This window comes from Manis pentadactyla, chromosome 3 (genome assembly GCF_030020395.1).
Source record: "Manis pentadactyla isolate mManPen7 chromosome 3, mManPen7.hap1, whole genome shotgun sequence".
Taxonomy (NCBI): domain Eukaryota; kingdom Metazoa; phylum Chordata; class Mammalia; order Pholidota; family Manidae; genus Manis; species Manis pentadactyla.
The window spans coordinates 147746783-147766680 of NC_080021.1; the positions used below are offsets into that span (position 1 = coordinate 147746783).

The window sequence follows — 19898 nt, forward strand, 5'->3', positions numbered from 1 at the left end:
CTGGCTGCATTCACTGCTGCCCCCACCCCATCCCAGTAACTGCTAGGCTAACCACCGTCAGGACATAAATCAACACACCGAGTCATCAACTACAACAAACCCTTCTTGCATGTTCAACAACCACTTGAGTGAAGTAAGAAGAGCACCTTGAGTCTTTATGAAGGCCATAAATGTGCTTCCTTTTCTGATTCAATTCCTACCCTCCAGAGACTACGTCTATTCATGCAACACTCAAAGTAGATGCTCAGAAAAAAGGCTGCCTAGCTCTAGTTAAACTACAGACTGTGAGGTCAACAGAAAAACATTTATATTAATAGATGAAGGGATTAATAAATGAAGGAATAGATTAGATAAGTAAAGGCCACTAAGTCAGTTATGGAGATGTTCAGTATTTTAAAATACTGTAAATTCTCTATCTGACCACAAACATGATACACAGCCTAAGACAAAAAAGAAATCTTTTTGGGGATAGGGGAGCTCTGGCAATATATCAACCCCATGCATTCTGATTGGCAGTTATTTGTTAATGTTTTGGTAAATGCTAATGAGAAAATAATTACACAATGAATGTGTTGGGTGAATAAACTCCTTCAAAACATGGTAGTCAACAAGGTATTAGCCATTAAATAGTTGGAAGTGGTAATAGTTTTTTGACATATAATTATAACTGACATGCAGTAATTTCTTATATAATGTGAAGTTTCCATACACTGAGCATTCTTTTGCAGATCACTCAAGTCTGTCTTGCCCATCACACTGATACCAGGATGGGCCACAGGGAAAATGATTTCTCTCCAGCAGCCCAGAGCACCTGGCTTAGAGGAAAGCTTCCATAAATACTTATGTAGTGAATGAATTCAACTGATAGCAGAAATTTTATTTAATTCACCAAGTGGCACACAGTGTTTACAAGAGAATTGTAAGGGCAAGTAGGAGGTCTGTTCTTTTTAAGTTAAGTAGCCTTAACTACAGGCTACTATAAAGCCATCACTAACACCCCAAGTTTATTCAAGGTTAGAATTGATATTCACAGTTTAAAAATTTACAATTATAGCAAATACACCAAACAACTGATTGTGGTATGGCCCTTCTATAACTAGCTTTATTTATGCACATTTGTCACACCAAGCTCAGAGCAAAACCTGAGCCTGAAAATAACCTTATGATCGAGTGTAACCCTCTTTGTGTAATCACTATGTAAAACACAAACTTCTATGAAGTCAGAGTACCACAATGTTGGTGCAAGCAGGAGTCAAACCAGAATTTTTCATTTCTAGAAGTGTGGGCAGCCAACACTCAATTCATAGTTCTGACATATGTTAGAATTCAAAAATCAGTATTTAGAAAGGTATTGAGACAACAAGGCATGTTCATGTACAAAATATGCAGAGTAATTTAAGTAATGAAGCAAAGTTGTTGAAGTACATTTCAGAGAGTAAATTTATTTCTTGGTAGAATGATGTTGGACAAGCTTAATAAGGGGGATTTGACAAATTTGCAGGGCCTTGTTTGTTCCATTTAGCTGCATGACTGTTCATGCAGGTAAGCTCAGAAAAGTGACACCATCATGTGCCAGAAGTATAGTTTGTTTTCATTCCAAGTAATCCAAGGGCTTCCCTGCTTGGACCAGGCAGATGGGCAAGAGAAGGCAGGAAAATAGATACTGTGCTCTGGCAGGAGTATTTTTGATTTCTGGTTCAACCAGCAGGGCTGAGTGAAGCTAGTCAATAATTGCAAGTTTGAAAGAAGATACAGTTAATTTTAACAGCATTTCTAGCTAGGAGGCCTAAAAAACTCAGTTCCAAAGTAACGCTAGAAAGCTCAGCAGGACAGAAAAAAAAAGTAGAAGTTTCTGAGCTTAGGAAACTATAACCAGGGAAACTTGGCATATTTTTATCACTTTTAGTGGACGATCCTCACTGGAGCCAGCTGTTTCACATCTTCTTCTTCTTTTTTTTTTTTTTTTTAGCTATTACCCTGAATGGGTATTTCATAATGACTTTCAAATGACTATTAGTATTCTACATATGACTTGGTTGGTTAAGAAGGTTTTTTTTTTTAAGTTTTTGAGCTTCCTGAAGGTCTTTCTGCTACCAGCTTTCAGGTGTACAGTGCTCTTCAACATCCAGTGTAAAAATAAAACAGGACAAAAAACAAAACTTGTACAAGAGCCTTCAAGAAATGCAAAATTCTGTCTGTAACTGAAAAAAAAAATTAGCAACTAAGTGACAGCTACCCATTCCTGAGTACTTAATATAAAAGCATAGCCAAATTCTTCCATTGACGAAGTCATAGCTTACGACTAGCGTGATTGTCGGGGTTTGTCCAGAGTTCCCCTGGTTTTAGCACTGAAAGTCCTGTGGTTCCAAGAAACCCCTTGTTCACAGGAAAACCATCTCCGTGGTACTGAGATGTTCAAGTGATGCTATAATGGAGTGGCACATAGCTCGGAGGTCTTTTAACATTGATAATCCAGTAACGAGAGGGTTTACAGGCATCTTGAACCTACATCTGTGTTTGTTAATATGCACATAATCACCAAAATAGGAAGCACGGTTGGTAAACTATGCTCAATTACTTGATTATTAGAAAGAATCAGTTTCAATACACATCGCCACTATAAGCAAATAACTTATACCATTCCTTGTGATTTCACTTCTAGGGGTGTGGCGCACCTACCACGTATTCAACACAGTGAGGCTCCTAAAGAAACAAAATAAGAGGTGTTCTCAGTCAGGCTGGATGAGACAAGAATAACTTTGATTTTACTAAAACCATTACAAATCCTGTGTAACTACTATAAGTGTAAAATGACTTCAGAAGCCTAAGAAATCAGTAAGCCTAGTAGAGGTACAGGAAGTACTCATTAAGTGCAGGCTGAAATTTGGAGTCAGATAAGATGATCCAAAAGGGGAAAGTGAGATTAGCAGTGTACTTGGGTGCAGGAGGACTAGGTGAGGTGCAGATGCAGGGAGGGCACTCCAGGGGCAAGGTCGGAGCCTCCTGGTTAAACCATCGTCAGGTCTGCGTGTGGTTCCCTGGAGCAGGGAGGAAAGCAGCAGCCCTGGAGGGGCTGGTGTGTGAGGCGAGCAGTCAGCAGGGGACGGGTGTTAGGGGTAAACAGGGCAGGAAATGAGGGGCTGAGAGCAGACCTTGGGAGAGCCAAAAGCCAGCCACAACTGCCGGGGTTCCCCGCCATCCATCAGGCTGTTGCTATTCCCATCTACCTAGAAGTAAACCACTAGACTGAAAGGTGTTACGCAAATTCCTGCCGAGGCAGGCTGTGTGATGTGTGGGTGAGCAGAAACTCCGACAGGAGATCAAAGAGCCCCTGCAGCTGTTGGAGTCCTCGCACCTTTGGGTTCTTTGATCCTCAATGCACTGAACCACCTGCTCTGAAATAACTGCTCCCATGAGGGACCCTGTGCCTTCTGCACCTATTAATCAAACTGGCCAAAAGGGCGGTGTTGGGTGAGGGGGAGAAATGTGAGTGGCCCGCAACACACGCCTTAGGTCACCACCTCCCTCATGCCTAAGTAAACACCTAACTACAGTCCCTTTTAAAGTAAAAATAAACAGCTAAATAGGAAAACATAAAATGTAAGACTCAAGAGGCTGAGAAAGTTGGATGTAATGCTCCTCAGTCTCGTATGTCAGTCTTCCTACACCTAAACATTCTGGACAGATGAAAGCCAGCAAGCTTTCTGAATTATCCATTTCTTCCCTTCTCTTACTCCCTTTCTCTGACATCTATCTCTTCATTATATGCCCTTTCAGATTTTAGTGTGACAGGCAGATAAGCTTAGAGAATCAGAATAAGCATCAAGTGTTGCAATGCTGTCTTCTGTTCAGGGTGCAAAATGCAGACTCCCTTGGGGCAGGAAAACTGAGCAGCTGGCACCTGCCTTATTCTGCATGGCTTATTTTTATTTTTCTCTTGCTCTTCCTAAAATCTTGGGCTCTACTACCAACTCCAACCAGATCCAAACATGCCAGCCGTCGCCAGCACTACTGAGGACTTGCATGTGGAAAGTTTCCAGACATTGATACTTGGTGGTCTGCAGGGTCTGCACTTCAAAGCTCCCTTGGGATGGTTGGTCAGCAGCTGTAGGTAGTCTGACAAGCGTGTCATGACAGATGAAGGAAGAAGGGTTCAGGAAAACCAGCAGAGTTTTTCTTCTCCATGTACAATGTACTTCATTACACAGGTGACTCTTGAACAGCAGAGGTTTGAACTTCAAGGGTCTGCTTATATGTGCATTGTTTTTCCAATAAATATATTGGAGATTTTTTTTTTGAGATTAGTGACAATTTGAAAAAACACTTTCTTTTCTCTAGCTTATTTTAATGTGAGAATACATTATGTAATACATTTAACATACAAAATATCGACTCTGTATGTATTTGGTAAGGCTTTCAGTCAACAGAAGGCTATCTGTAGTTAAGCTTTTGGAGAGTCAAAAGTTACATATGCTTTTTCAACAGCGAGGGGATTGGTACCCCTTAGCCCTGAATTGTACAAGGGTCAACTATACATGAATGTATATACACACAGTTTATTATATTATATATGCATACATAAAATACATATTTGCATTTTTTTCAATTTACAGAGTTAAGATAAGGAGATATGCTTGCTTACTCCCAATGGCCTCTTTCCATTTTAAGGAAAGAAGAAAATATGTCAAATTATTTTCTTCTTTTCTCTGGCCATTCCTTTTTTATTTGCTCCCAACATGGTTATAATAAGCAGGTAATTTGCTTAAGTGAATTGACTAGCATTTCTTGGATGGAGGTAGAAAAACTATTTTACTAGTTTGAGGAGACCTAGCCATGTATCTCAGGGCATATACAGATCACAACCATGCTTATTTTTAGGAAACTAAGATTGTCTGGACAGAGATGAGAACAAGATCAAAAGTGTACTGCAAGGGCCACTGGGTAGAAGCTAAATAAAGATAGGGCTGACAATATGTCAGCACCCTAGCCTAGGTCTTCTTGGTGTATAACTTAAGTTAACCATTATCAGACTTGGATCTTGATGAGTCAGCAGCCAAAATTCTTATTTGTGAATTATTTACGTATTATTTTTAGATAACTCTTTAATTTTCTTTTCCTTTTGCTTTTTCCTTAAATTCTCATAAAAGAAAGGAATAGAAAATCTGCTTGATATTTATGTTAAATGAGTGCATTTTCACACTCAGTACTTGAGCAGTGGTTACAAAGATAAGGTTATTTCATCTATTTGCACATTCACGTCTCACCTGATATGGTGCCATTACCCATATGCTGGTCACAAATCACACAGAAGAGTGACAACACAGAAGAAATTATTCTTTGCAACTGGGGATGTCACCATCTCACTGGGAAGAAAGGCAACACTTCTCTAAGTTTCAAGTACTCTGTAAGGCTTTTGTGAACATTCCCTCTCATTTACATAAAACTGAAATAATTTTTAAGCTTAAGGGATGCAGTAAGGAACTTTCTGTAAAATCTCAGAAAAATAGGCCATTAATGAAGACAGCATGTTCTCTTAGAAGAAATAAGGTTCGAAATAGTTCTTAAATCCTTGAGTAAGGTTTGGATTCATAGAGGTATAACTGGTGGTAAGTAATGAGACTGGAATGTTGCTCCCTCAAGAAAGCTGTGTGGGCCTGGAATCACATGAATGGATTTAATCTGGAGGTTAACTAGTAACCACTGATTAAGGAAATGACATCATTTAATTGATATTCTAGAAAGAATGATGGGGCATTGGTATACGGGCTATGAAAGGGTGCAAAGAACGCAGGGCACTAGTTACTCCAACGGTGTAGGCATGGGAGACCATCCACCAGCTTCTAGAAAGAGGGAGTGAAAGACGAGCTCTGCATGTCAGGTAAGAAGGGAACAATGATGTTCTGCAACTCCCACGATGTGGGGGACTTGAGAGGGAAGGGTCAAAGTGAACGGGCTGATCCAGGGAAGGGTGTCCCTGACCATAAAGGTACATTTTTGGGAGTTGTTTTGTAAAAGATTACCGGTAGCTTCTGTTGCAGAAGTTTTGAGTTTTGAATGACAATAGGGAGAGCTTTGTGCAGACGTTCCAGACCAGTGATGCATGAAGTCAGTGTTGAAGGTGTAGAACTGAGAATCATTCATAAGGAGGTGCTACTCATAATTTGAAAGGAAGGCAGGGATATGAAAGAAAAGCAGTGGAATTAAGAGGATGTGAGAGGGAAGGAGAAAAGGAGGGAGAGAGAGAAGGGGAGTGAGCGAGCAAGCAAGCCCCTCCTTCCAGAGCTCTCCAAGCAACAGACCTGAGGTGATGGCTAAGGTGAAAGGGAGGGTAAGAAAGGAACCAGTGAGTGCCAGAAGAACACGGGTTACATCTTTGCATCACAAAAGGCAACAGATGATAGACTAGGACCGGGTAGATCAAAAGCGTGAAATCTTAGACAAAAACAAGAGGCCCTCTGATTTGGCAAACAGGAGATGTTTGAAAGTCTGAGTAATTTCACTTCAAAGGTGGAAGTGGAAACAAGATTACAGAGAATTACAGAGGACTGAAGAGTAAGGACATGGAAGCAGCTAATTCAAATGACCTGCTGGGAATTTTAGTTATGTAAGGGAGGACAGAGCTAAGGCAGTAGGATAACAGAAATTTTCTTCTTTCCCCTCCAACACAGGGGATATGAAGTTTCCCCAATAGGACTGTAACAACCAGTGGGTTGGGAGCAAATGGCTAAGCAACCATAAAGGGATGAGATTGTTTGAGTGGCAAGGCCCAGAATTAGCATTTTTAACGAGTTCCCAGGTGACGTTGTTGGTCCACCTCCTAGGGTATTAGGGCTAGTATCTCTCTGGAACCGTAATGGATAGAGCTTGGTTAACTGGACTGCCCCAACACAGGTCCTGAGTCTCTGTAGGCATGACTCACAAATACCCTTTCCTTGCACCAGTGGCACTGGAAGGGAAAGTTGGCTATAAAGTACATCCTGCCAATATCTTGCCATCATAGGGGTTGCCATACACATTTTTGCTTCTCTTATACAGATATTTTAAGAAGATAAAGTTCTCCTATTTAGCGTATGGATGCACACAGGTTCCTCCCACTCTTCAAGCACAAGTATAGTTCAGACAGCCCTTCTTTGAGGCACATTATCCAAGAGGTTAAATTTTGTGCATTGTTAGGACACAGGGCTGACTAGGTGAAATACAAAATCATGCTTGGTTACAATGTTGAAAATATAAATGCACTGAAGTATCTAACTATTTAAGTCTACCTATTTTATCTAATCTTACTGCCTCTACAATGGAAGTACATTTAATGTATCAAAAATGCTTCCCAAAATAAGATGCCAGAAGAAATTTTATATGGGAAGTAAAAATAATAACCTTACATATTCATTTTATTACCTATTAGCTAATGAAATCTTTATACAAGTCCTATTGGTACGGCAGTTTTATTCACACCGTATAGCTGAAAAACCTGTCTTATGAACATTAAAAGAACTTGCCAGAAGTCACAGGAATTGGATCCCAAGTGTTCAGAGCCTCTTTGTATTATATATGTAGCCATTGATTACTGTTGCCTTTAAGACGCACAGTATTTCTTTCAACTAATTGTCAAAGCAGTCATCATCCTCAGAATAACAAGGTGGCAAAGGAGGGAAACCATTTGGAGAATTTATACATAACAAATGAACACTGGAACATTTTTACTCCCTTTGTCTTGGACAAACCAGCTGCATAAAAACTGTTCAGTTCTTCAAAACTCATGAAGATACCATGTGCAGAAAAAGAAGCATGTGGGGCTTGGAAGGAAAGCTAACAACAAACCCATAACCCTTCCCCTTATTTTTGCTAAGAAATGACCTTTTCAGCCATTTCTATCTGGGGTTTTCCCCAAGTATGAATATATTATTAATATGAAAAGAGAATTTATTTTATATTCAAGCTTAGGCTTTTTTCCCCCCTTCATTAGAGCTTAACCAGACATGCACAGATGGCAAAACAGCATTGCATGGCAAAGAGCAACTTCCCATTTGCTAACACCCAGACGTGATCACAATGCCCTTCTTTTTGGCTCTTTCAAAGATGATTCTGGAAACTTCAGGGTGTGCTGTGTCTTCTGGTATACCACCTTAAAATGAAGCCTGTTGAAATCATAACGGGATGTATGATAGAAGTTTAATTGCTTTGAAAGGCCTACAGCAAGATGTGAACATGTGTAGTGTCTGAATTGAGAGTCTAAGAAGAAACAAGTCTGGATGTATTTATTTCACAGAAGATATATCCAGATGGATTCTGCAAAGCAATTGCCTGGCATGTAACTGTACCCTGCTAGATGCAGTGGCCTTAGGAAGTTATGTGTAGCACTAGAGCAGGATTAATTTTCAGGATTTCTTTTTGAATCCTTGGGTCTGGTTTGTATTATTGACACTGACACCAATATAAAGATCTCTCCGGAGGGAAAAAAACAGGACGGGCTAAGCCATCTTTACTGAAATTGTCCTTTAAAAAGATGCATCATAAGGCCCTTTTTTCTCTTGTTCATTTGGGCTATCTTATTGATCCTGCACCAGTTTTCACAGCTAAGCAATGCCCATTTATGACAGCCTTAGCATGGTCACAGCATGTGAAAGCCCTCTATCCCTCATGGGACAGGGACCTGGAGCTGTGGTCTGTGAGGGGACGCTAATATCAGCATCCAAACTGCTAGCTTCAATAACAGAGTTTTTCCCATGCACCTTGATCACATTTTCCCCTTTCACACTTAAAACTCCATTCCTCAGTGGTAAAAATGGTCTGTTGGGGTACCAACACAGGACAGCTTAATGATAATCATGGATGCTTTAAACAAAGCCTTTCACCACCGTCTTATATCTGTGCTCATGTATCCTGCATATGCCAATATTTATAAGGACTCTTCCCCCAAATATGGATCTCCTACTGGCTCTAAATGAAATAACTGTATATTTGAATTCATGAAGCTTCAATCATTTTTGATTACTAAAAGGACAATGTAAAAAGAGTATGAAAAGAATAATATATTTGTGCTTAGCACTCACACTCACTGAAAATTCTAAGATTTTACTTCAAGCTTTATCTGGAGAGCTGATAATAAAGACAGCAATGAAATCGTCACTGGTAAAAACTATTTGATTCTAGTAACACTGTGCTACTGTGCTAACAAAGGTTCTATGAATGTCAAGGTTGAAGCAAAAGGTGAAGGTTAAAATGGAACAAAACTGTCTCTGGGTAGGTAACTTTTAAAAGCTATCTGTGCTTTTGACATTTGTGGGACAAATTACCCCAGAATGCTGTGCAACAGGGCTGTTCATGTGGCACCTACATGCATCAGCGAAAGCTATGTCTTTCATTAAGGTGGACATTATCCCACTCTGGGGCACACGGCTCAATGAATGATCAATCACAGGCTGGAATTTAGTCTTCATTTAACTCCTCAGATTAGTTCCCTAGTACAGTTAACCTGTACAACGAAGCGAGGCAGCCCTATCATACAATCAGAGATTATTTTTTGCATTTTTAAGTATCTTCTCTGATTCTGTAGCCAAATGTGGCTGGAATTCAGTGGGGGTGGGGTGGGGTTAGGCTTTTAAGATGCACAGTATTGAACTCTAGAACAAAGCTGGACACCTACCCTCTGCCTTGGCCCTGAAGATACTTCTAGGGTAAAAAACATGAAACGGAGCAAAACATTTCCAGACAAACCCATCTTGAGCAGCATATTAAGAAAGCATACACATTGTAGCCTCCAGTGGGTTCAGAAATGCAATGCAGGTTCCTGAGACTGTAGGCGATTCAAAGTTTGCTTCATGGCCAAGAAAAAGAATATTAATATAAACCTTAAGAAAAAGCCCTTTATAAAACTGTAAATGCTTCTGTCACTCTATCTGCCACAGTCTTACAGCAACTCAGGAGGCTCGCCAGAATTGTTACTTATTTTCCTTAAATCTCTGCAAAGTCACATGGTAAATACAAATACATGGGAAACATGATTCAAACACTGGAAGTTAAGTGGCTTTCTGAAGGTCATGGTGAACAGTAATAACCAGTGAAAATACTTTGGTCATAGGAAATTTGTGAAGCCTTCTCAATGTACAATTTCTGGTCTGACAATTTTCAAGAAGCAAGCTTGTTGCCACACTCTTTGCCCTTGGCATATTAAAGAGCCATATCAAAAAGCATTTCTTCCTTATCTTAAAAAAAAAATTAGTGAAGATGGTTATATATCCCAACCCCATAACTCTTGTTTAGAAGAGGGCCAAAGATGACAACAATTTTTGCTGAATGTCACGGTCCTTCAGGTCAGGACTATACAACTGTAGATGAAGAGAACATAAAATGATTGCTGCAGGAGAATTTTCATCCACTTTAGCAAGTCAATTGCTTATATACATGTCATTTTGTGAGACAGATCATAGGACCAGTGAGTTTGCACCATCAGTTTAAGCAATAAAATTCTTTTTGACATCAGACAAGCAACTAGAATCAACTTACTTGAAAGTCCTTGCTATGACTAACTCACTTTCTCAAATCACGGCAGTGGCTCCAAAATGTTTTTCAAATCAAAGGAGAGCTTCTAACTCTCAGATCCAAGTAACTGTGCTGTCAGTTTCTTTTAAATCACTTTCCCCTTCACACCACACTTGTCCTTTTTGCACACCGGGCCCTCTCTCTCTTCCTTTACCCTGACTGTTGCTTTCACTGTAACTGTCTCATTTGGTTTTAATCTCCAGTCCACCAGGAAATGCAAAGAAACAAAATAGTGCATCTGTTTAAACTGACTAACCACTCTAGAAACTATTTCAGACAAGCATCAGTTCCCACTTGCCTCAAACGTTTTCCACCTGCCTATTACATTCACTTTCACTTCTAACCTCTGATATGTATGTGACATTAACATAACTCATTAATTATCAGCAGATCAAGCTCTTTTCCCATACTTCTGAGCCCACTTCCTGTTCATTGAAATCCAAATAAAGAAAAACAGAAAAACAGAGAACCCAAATAAGGAAGTTAGTCCTTTATCCGGAACCATCCCCTCAATGAAAATCATTCACAAATGAAAACATTAATCCAAATAAAATAAAGCAGACTATAAAGACGAGAATAGAAGTGTTACAGGAAATACGTGAGTATAAGGTAGGTTTAGAAGTCAAAAGAGCTAGAAGACTGGTTTCATTTCTAAGTTACACAGAGCATTTTAATGGCCACACCTCTATGCACATCTGTACGTATATATGTTCCATTTTAAGAGATCTTAAGAGAATGCTGTTCATTAATTCATTGTTAAATGTTCTATGAGGATGATGCATGCCATGTGGATTATTTTACCTGAGTGCTTACTATGAATGTGCTGAATTCTGTATATGATACTGATTTTCTTGTTCTTCCCTTTGCCATGCACTCTAGCTACAATGGAGTCCTAGCTTTACCTTGGCCAAGTTCTCATATATGCTTATGCCTTGCCTGAAATGTTCCACATCTGGTTAGCCATTTGGATCATTCACATGTCCTCGGGGTCTCTGTTTCTAACGTTTAGAACGTTAAAATTTGTCTATGCCAAGACTTGTACATGAATATTCATCTGGCTTTACCCACAACGACTTAAACTGGAAATAATAAAAGTGAACGAGCATATAAACGGTGATACAGTCCCACAGTGGGACCCCACTTAGCAGTAAAGAGGAATGGACGCCTCATGCACTCAAGGACAAATATTATCTGGAGAGTAAGAAGCCCATTTTGAGTAATTATATTTATATGAAAGACTACAAAAGACAATCCAGTCTGTAGTGACAGAAAGTATAGCTGGTTGCATAGGGTGAAGTGGGAGGGGACATAAGGGATGAGAAAGGAGGTCCAAATAACTTTTTGGGGTGACAGACAGGTTTGATGACTTCATTGTGGTGGTGGTTACATGGATATATACAGTTGTCCACTTAGAATGGTGTTTTATTATATATAGAGTTATTCCAATAAAGTTGATCAAGAGTATGTGTAGATTACCAGATATACCATTTATGTGATTGAATGCCAGGTTGTTCAACTTTGGAGTCCATTCTCTGAACCACTATGTTGAGTGAGTGAGTTTGTTTGTTTGTAATAAACACAGTACCTCAAATACGAAAATGGTTATTGAATTTTGATAGTTTCTGTAAGTGATGTGTTTGTATGTATGCGTGTGTATGTGTTTCCCATGAGGCTGTCTCAGCTTAAATCCCTTCTGGGATCTTATTTTGAAACTGGTCCAATTATTAGTGATCCAAAGAAATCCATTTCATTACTTTATAGTCACAATACACTTTTGGTCTGAAAAACAGCATTGGTCCTGGTTGATTACCCTTTGCAATCACCAAGTTTAGGGTTTGATGATTTTTATCTTTGCCTAAAATACCAACTGTCACCCCAATATATCAAGCTTTGTTACCATTAGTCATAGCCAGACTCATGAGCTGAAAAAAGAGTTTAAAAAATACCTGGGGAAGTCCAGCCTCTATAGAATTAGTGAAATCAATTTTCATCAGGCAATTACATAACAAGAGATATCAACTCTCTCTCAAGTGTTTGCAAATTGTTAAAAAATACTTTATACTCACAGATTTTATACTGTACATTAAGGACTAAAGAGGCAATAAGAATTGAGAGCTACACTCAGTTCAGATTTCTATCACCAGTTCCTATGTTGAATAATTAATTACAATTTTTAAGACTTAATAGGTTGAAGTCAAGGTGACATTTAAACGTTAAAATTAATTTGCAAAACAGAATTTAAGTATAGTTGTGTTTGATAGTGATTATAATATAGTTATTGATATGCAATTATGGGATAAAAACTATGAAGACATATTAGTGATAATTTTATTACAAAGTCCTTAATACATTTCCTCTCGCCCACTCAAGGTAATTTAATTAACTTCAACTCCCAAACAGCATTCTAACTCACAATTGAGTTCCCTATCTTTATCCTCATTTCAGGCAGTAGGAGGCTGCAGTGTATGAAAATAATATATTTAAGACTCTTTTCATGTTTGGTATTTCCATTTTCAAAGCTCTTTTCATTCAACTCAACCCTCTCATTATGTTTGGTATTAGTTACCCACATTCTAAAAAACCAAGATACAAAAACTTTAATTGGCTTCCTCAAAGGCCAGAGAAAGTATCAATAACAGACACTCTACTAGAATTTAAAGGTTCGTAAGATCATAGCAAAACCACAAAACTACTCCAAACATAATTCCCTTTATTAACTAATTATATCTGGTATAGAGATAATAGCCTGATAGTTCAACCACCATTTTAATTCTGTTTTGAAAATAGATTTTAAGTGTGAAGCCACACATATTTAAAACTTATGCACTTAGGGATGAAAAAAATGAAACAAAATGAAGCTTCCCCAACGTCAGACAAACCTAATGCTGCCATTCAGCCATAGACCAGCCTGGAGAAAACAACATTTTTCATTTGTAGAAAATATTTTTAAACCTCACATATTTAGTAGGCATGAATGGAACACTCTGATGAGATAAGTGGACGTTCTGGATATGGACTCCAGAAGAAGCAGTGATTGAACAGTTTTCTGTCAGGGATTCTGTATTACTGTTCCCATGCAGGTAAACTGCCAGAAAAAAGAATAAAGGTAAAATCCTTTCATTATGTGTGACTCACATCTTTTTTATCAATGAGCAACAAGATAAGCTCATACAATCGGTGGCCAACAAAAACAAAGGTAAGAGGTTTTAAGTTAATAAATATTAAAGTATTGCATATGAGGTCATAGAGTACAATGGTATAAAAACATGGAATCTTGAAAGAAAATCAGGCGGCATTTCCAGTGAGCAAATTTTATTACATAGAACCAAATGTATTTACCTCCCTCTTTCTGTGCATTATGAGAGAAGAACTACCTTACTTCTGCAATAGATTGGGATCTAATAAAGCATCTGATTCTGATATCTCCTCTGACACTGACCAGATGCATAACATTTCACTCTGACCTTTCTTCCAAAACATGATGTGCAGATTACCAATTAAGGTTGAATTACGTAGCTTTAATCATAGCTACCAATGTGACATCAGCATGCTGATGGCAAAGGTGAAATGTTATTTGTACAGTAGTGAAATAGTAAAATAAAATATAGCTTTACTCTTCCAAATGGTAATATATCAGTTATCACTTTATACACTCAAAAAAAAAAAAAAACCCAGCCCACATTTCAAAACCTTTAGTATCAATTCAACACATGGCATGCTTAATGGTTTCAGCACCTCTAATTCTTTTTAATAAGTGTTACAAACTGAAAACAAGACAGGTAGGCATTAAAAAATATTGGAACATCTTAAAATTACCAGCCCTACCAGGAAATAAAATGATGGCAATTAAAAATAATAAAGGTTATTAAAAGTTAAGGCCCTGGAGGCTACGAAGTCATGTTAGGCTGTCAATTATTTTCCACATAGTGGGAAATCAGTTAGAAATTAAAAAAAAATATATAGTAGTTTAGTTGTGGTCAGAGAAAGAGTCAGTGGGGATGGGGAGGTTTCAGCAACATGCTGGTAGAAAAAAAGAGACTTACATAGTCTGGGAGGGCAGTGAAATGGAAGGCGTGGTAACCTCGCTCACTTAGTTGTCATTTTTGATTTTCAATGACATTTTTTTCATTCTTTCGCCTAGTAAAGATGACAGAAGGTCCTAATTTATTATCTGATGTCTATTCCTGTTTCTAGATTTAAGAATGTTTAACTGTATACAGTCATATAATCCAAACACAGAGACTTTGAGAAAAGCTAAAGCACTGGTGTGACATGCATACAATTATATTTGTAACTGCGTCTGCAAACCAGAGACAAGGACTCGGGGGAGGAATTAGCCAGCACAGCCTAGGCCACTGGGCGAGAGAGGGGTGGTGGATTTGTTGGTTTCTCAGATTAAAGCAGTAAAAGGGAGGGGATCATAACAGAAAGCTAAGTTCCTTCCGAAATGATATGATTCTAGAAGAATGCAGAATTAAAGTCCTCAGCATGGCTGTTAGGGTCTCCATATCCTGTACCCACAAACAGAGCCGGTTAAAGCATACACTGCATGCCACAAAAGACACAGTTGATGCTTCCACTGCTGAGGTCAAGCTGCATTTTAGATGATGAGCAAAATATCATTGACACTTTTATAAACATGACCTGGCAGACCGTTTGGGCTTGACTGAAGGGGAAAAAAAGTGCATATAAATGTCTGTTACTGTATGTAAATCATACCATGGCCAGATCAGATTAGGCAATGCCACGGGGCCCCTGACATTTCCTTTCACTTCCACTTTTTGGGTGCACTTCAACATGTGTTGGGCTGGCGCTTAAGAAATATTTGTGAATGGATAAATGAAGAGACTGCATAAACTGAATTCCATGAAGAGAATCACCCAGATGGCAAAAACCCTTGCTTCTACAGCTGATTGGTACATTTTGAGGAGCACAAGGGTGATATTAAAAAGAACAGAGAGGAAAAAACTCAAAAGACTTTCATAAGAGGAAAGGGAAGGAATCAAAGGAGGAGGAATTACCACTGGAAAAGCCCCAAATAATTTAATGCGAAAGTTATCTCTGGCATTGCACATGTTGGTCAGTAGCAAAATACCAGAACTTGAGTGTTAGTTCTCTGGTGGCAAATATCACATCTGTTCATCTGGTCTTATAGAAATACTTCCCTATTCTCATGTACAAGCTCCAGTAAATTCTTTGATAGGTGATATTCATTCCATTTATTTTTGAAGGAACCATCTTTGGAGGAAGTTAAAATCCAAAGGGTGTTGTCTGAAATTCAACTAGTATTATACAAACAATGAAAAATCAAAATGATGTTTAGTTTCCATAGGTATGTACTCATTGGACTGTTTATTTTGAAAAGTGAATTTCCTATATAAGACCCTTTAATTATACAACAAGAGATTATTTTTATTATTTAAGAGCACAGGCCAGAATATTTTCAATTCAAGTTGTTAAAAAGTATTCAATTAAAATTGTTCAGAATTAAGGTACCATTCATCTAAAAATGTTGAGAGTGGCTTCCAGCTTCGGATCTCCCTTCACTGTGAGCTTATCTCACTATGTACCGCTTTTAGAATGCTACTATAATGACAGCACAGAGCAAGGAGAAAATTCTAGGCACCCAGCTCATGAGTGTGCAACTCCAAGCCAATCCCAGTCTCAGAGAAACACACAGATAAGTCACTAGAAGGCCACATTCTTTAGGTTCTCAAGGCCAACCTCTTTGCCCTAATGACAGCCTGTCTAGGCAGTCAACAGGAAGCCAGCAGCTGCCTCTGGGGAGAATCTTCCATTGTCCAGGTCCATAACATGTGGGTAAAGAGAGATCAGGTCTGCCTTAAGAAGAGGCCCACACCAGTCTAGTTCATAACCATCTGGCTCTGTTTTCTGCCTAGGAAATACTACACATGGGTATGCCTGAAGAAATGTAAAGACACTATACACAATGGACTAGGCAGGGTTTGGCAAGCATTTGTTCTTTAGGGTTCTGGTTTCTCTGAACTGAGCAGTGATAACTAAGACTATCAATTTATTGATGGTAAGACCCTGAAACCAACATGGTTGCTCCTCTGAGCTGCTTCTGCTTCACCTGATGAGAAGTAAATTCTGACATTAATATTGACATTCATTGCAGATTACCTACCAAGCAATTTGTGAGATTATTACCATGTTCTTTATTCTTTAAAAAAAAAACACTTTTCAAATAAGTAAATTTTCTTGACATTAGGGCACAAAAGCAAGCCCAGGGAAGCATAAGTGGTTCAGATTTGTTTCATGCATACATCTACTTGGCATTAGGACCAAGTTGCATGGGAAGAGGGAGCATCTATGGTTACATGCTTCTGTTTGCAGGCAACTTCCGTTTTCTCCTGTCTAAGGAGAAATGTTTGGCCATGTGTTCCTGCTAAGCAAAGCCTGTAAAAGCTGGCTGACCTAATTTAAAATATGAGCTCTTGCTGAGCTCTCATTGCATGAACCTCTTCCAAGCATTAGCTATTTTTTTGTTTGTTCAGTTCTTATTTCATAAAAAGTCAGCCCATCTTTCTCCAGTCCTAGTGACCTGCATTCTCTCCTTCCCCAAAGCACATCTCCTCTCCTGCTAGCCTCTGCCTTAATCACTTTTATTTGTGGGACACTAGGGAGGGGATGGTATGCTTAGAGTAGGGAAGAAAATAACTCTTTTTTACAAAATTCTTATTATGATCATGTTTAGATGAAATATGGGGCTTGCCATCAACAAAATTACAAAACAATTCCACCGGGAGTCCAGACCATTCAGGGTAATTCATCTATGAAAAAGCGAACTTTAATTGTTACTCTTGGCAGCAATCTCAGAGGAGAATGAAATATTATACTAAATATTGCCACGTGCAATAGTAAAAGACTCTTTCCTCCCTGCCAGAGGGGCGCTCAGCCCCTTTGGCCTCAGGTTTGGATCGGGAGATTTAGTTTAAATCCTCTGTTTCCCCCTCTCCGAAACCAACAGAGGTTTTCAGAAGAGTTGCGTTCTTTATTAGAACCATTTGCTCTTTTTAAGTTGCCAAAAAGGAGTAAGTAAAACTAAGACTTTTATTTGAGTTAAAGTTGATTCCTCTGCTTCATGGAGGTCAATGTACTTAGTCTGTGAACCTTCTACGAAGAAGTTCATTGCAAAATCGAGCCAGCCAAGGTTATGTTTTGGTCCCCTCTTGCCCCCTTCCGGAGCCCAAACCCCAGCCTCATGGATTTATACAGTTGGAGCTGAGAGCATGCAGAAGCTAATCAAAAGGAAACATACAGCAAATTATATCCTGGATTTTCTGTAACAACTGAAATTTCAAGTGTTTCTAATGCTGCACATAATCATTGCTATTTGGGATCAAATGTCTTGATTTAGGCTGCAGAAAATGTGATCCCAACGGATATTTACAACTCCTTAGATTAAAAGCTCATTGAACACTTACTGCTGCATTATGTAGTCTAAGAGCATGGAAAGGAGTTTGACAATACTCAAAAGCAGAGAGATACTGTACTTTTTCTAATCATGGAGTGAAGCCTTCAGTGAAGATGGTATCAAAGAATTATTTTACATGGAGTTGCTTACTTGGTATGTTTTTAGCTCTGGACTAAGCATGAGACCATAAAATATTTGCAAATAATTTTTAAAATTACACTTTATATTTCTAGTATGAACATTTATGTATATTGCATATAATTCACCAAGGATGTATTAAAATTGTATGTAAGATAGCATATGTAGATAGTATTATTCCACTTCTAAAATGTTTATGTTGGGGAAGCTAGGGCCCAGAAAAATTAAATGACTTGCCCAGGACTACTTATCTTGTTAGCAATGATCTGTGGACCAGAACCTCCATTTTTAAGTATCCCTGTGCTTTGGGATACTTTTTATCATCCAAAGGGATAAATCATGATTCAAAGATTATTTGGGAGTCTATTTAAGTCTGCAGATATGACAGAAAGTCATCTTTATTGTAAGTTAATTTATAATAAAGTTAATTTAAAATTTAGGTCATCTGAATCCCGAGTAAATATACTAAGCTTTGGGATACCTGCTTTGTATAATTGGTCTCTTTATGATACCGAATGTTGTGGGAGATGACAAACAAAATGGCCAGTGTTAGTAAGACTGTTGGAACAATAATGGAGCTCTCTCAGCCATGGGAAAAACAGTCGGCCCTTGCGTATTGCACACAAATGTGTGAGGACTGTGCATGATAAAGCTTCCTAAGAACTTATGGTTGTATAAAGTAATATCTTAGAATTATGCCTGTTTTTCTGTTTGTGGAAGTTTTAAGAAAAAAAAACAACAAAAGCAAAATGTATAGAAAGCACGGCCCAGCTACTAACAGTGCTACACGAAAGTGAACAAAAAACACCAGTTCTCATTTCAGTGGAAGTAATCATTATAGAAGCTGAGGAGTTTTAAATACATTATTACAGTCCCACTCAGATCATCAATGACAGCAGATAATAAACTAATAGGAGCCTCATAGGTCGACTGTTCTTGGAAGTTGGTTATCTTTTAAGAAATGGACCTATGATGTGGGAAGCCCAGGAATGCTGCCTTCCATATGCTGTTTTTTTTAAAGAAAAAAAGAACCTGCCTTTTATTTACTAAAAGATCAAGCCTCTTTGGGTGTCAGCACAGAATTTTAAATTTCTTTTGAGGGGTTCTCTTTCCTGCTTGCCATTTAAAATGGGGGAAAAATAAAAATATTTTGCCTGTGACAGAATATGAAAGAAGTTCTCACCCTTAAAACCAGCAGCATTGGTTTTCCAGTCATTAGCGTTCAAATGTCCCGCACGGGAAGTCCTGACAATAACATGCTGCACGTCTCTCCAGGTCAGAAACGGACTGGGGAAAGACAAGGCAAGAATCATTGTACCAAAAAAAAAAAAAAGGTGGGGGAAGCAGAGAGTCACAAGCAAATTAAAAAAGCGAAAGCAAAATGGCAAAGTACTAAAATCAAAGGGTCAGCGATTTGGGTTTGAGATAAGCAAATGCCAAATGCCGCTCTTGTTCTCAGCGGGGAGAAGTGACATTCATCTGGGGGAGGCAGAAAATGGAACTGTAAGTTTGAGAAATAATGTGGTATTCATTGGTGTAACTGAGTTTTTTAAAGGGTGAGGATTTCCAGGTTCCTCAACAAAATGGCTCCCGGGGCTGGCCCTGCCGTCCCTAGGGGTCACCCCCTTGTCCTCGGAACGGGACGCTACGCTAATGTCAAAACCGAAGGCCGCTGGAACACTCTGTGTTCGGTGGCACAGCCGGGTAATTGATTTGTAATTAGACAAAGAACTTAGCAACGGTTAGCATTCTGTATGTACGTGCTAGATACAGAAAACGC

General features: G+C 38.7%; 1 protein-coding gene and 1 long non-coding RNA gene across 7 annotated transcripts in view; one reads left to right on the top strand and one right to left on the bottom strand.

Moving 5' to 3' along the window:
• The window catches only part of PCSK5 (proprotein convertase subtilisin/kexin type 5), a 452855-nt gene that overhangs the window by 208873 nt on the left and 224084 nt on the right, over positions 1 to 19898 (bottom strand). For all 6 annotated transcript variants that reach the window (XM_057498570.1, XM_036893448.2, XM_036893449.2 and 3 more), the window contains exon 10: positions 19302 to 19405. In XM_057498570.1, coding sequence (XP_057354553.1) covers positions 19302 to 19405 — 104 coding nt within the window. The remainder of the gene's footprint in view (positions 1 to 19301; positions 19406 to 19898) is intronic.
• Positions 1 to 19898, top strand: part of LOC130682979 (uncharacterized) — a 33341-nt gene that overhangs the window by 8987 nt on the left and 4456 nt on the right. The window lies entirely within an intron of this gene.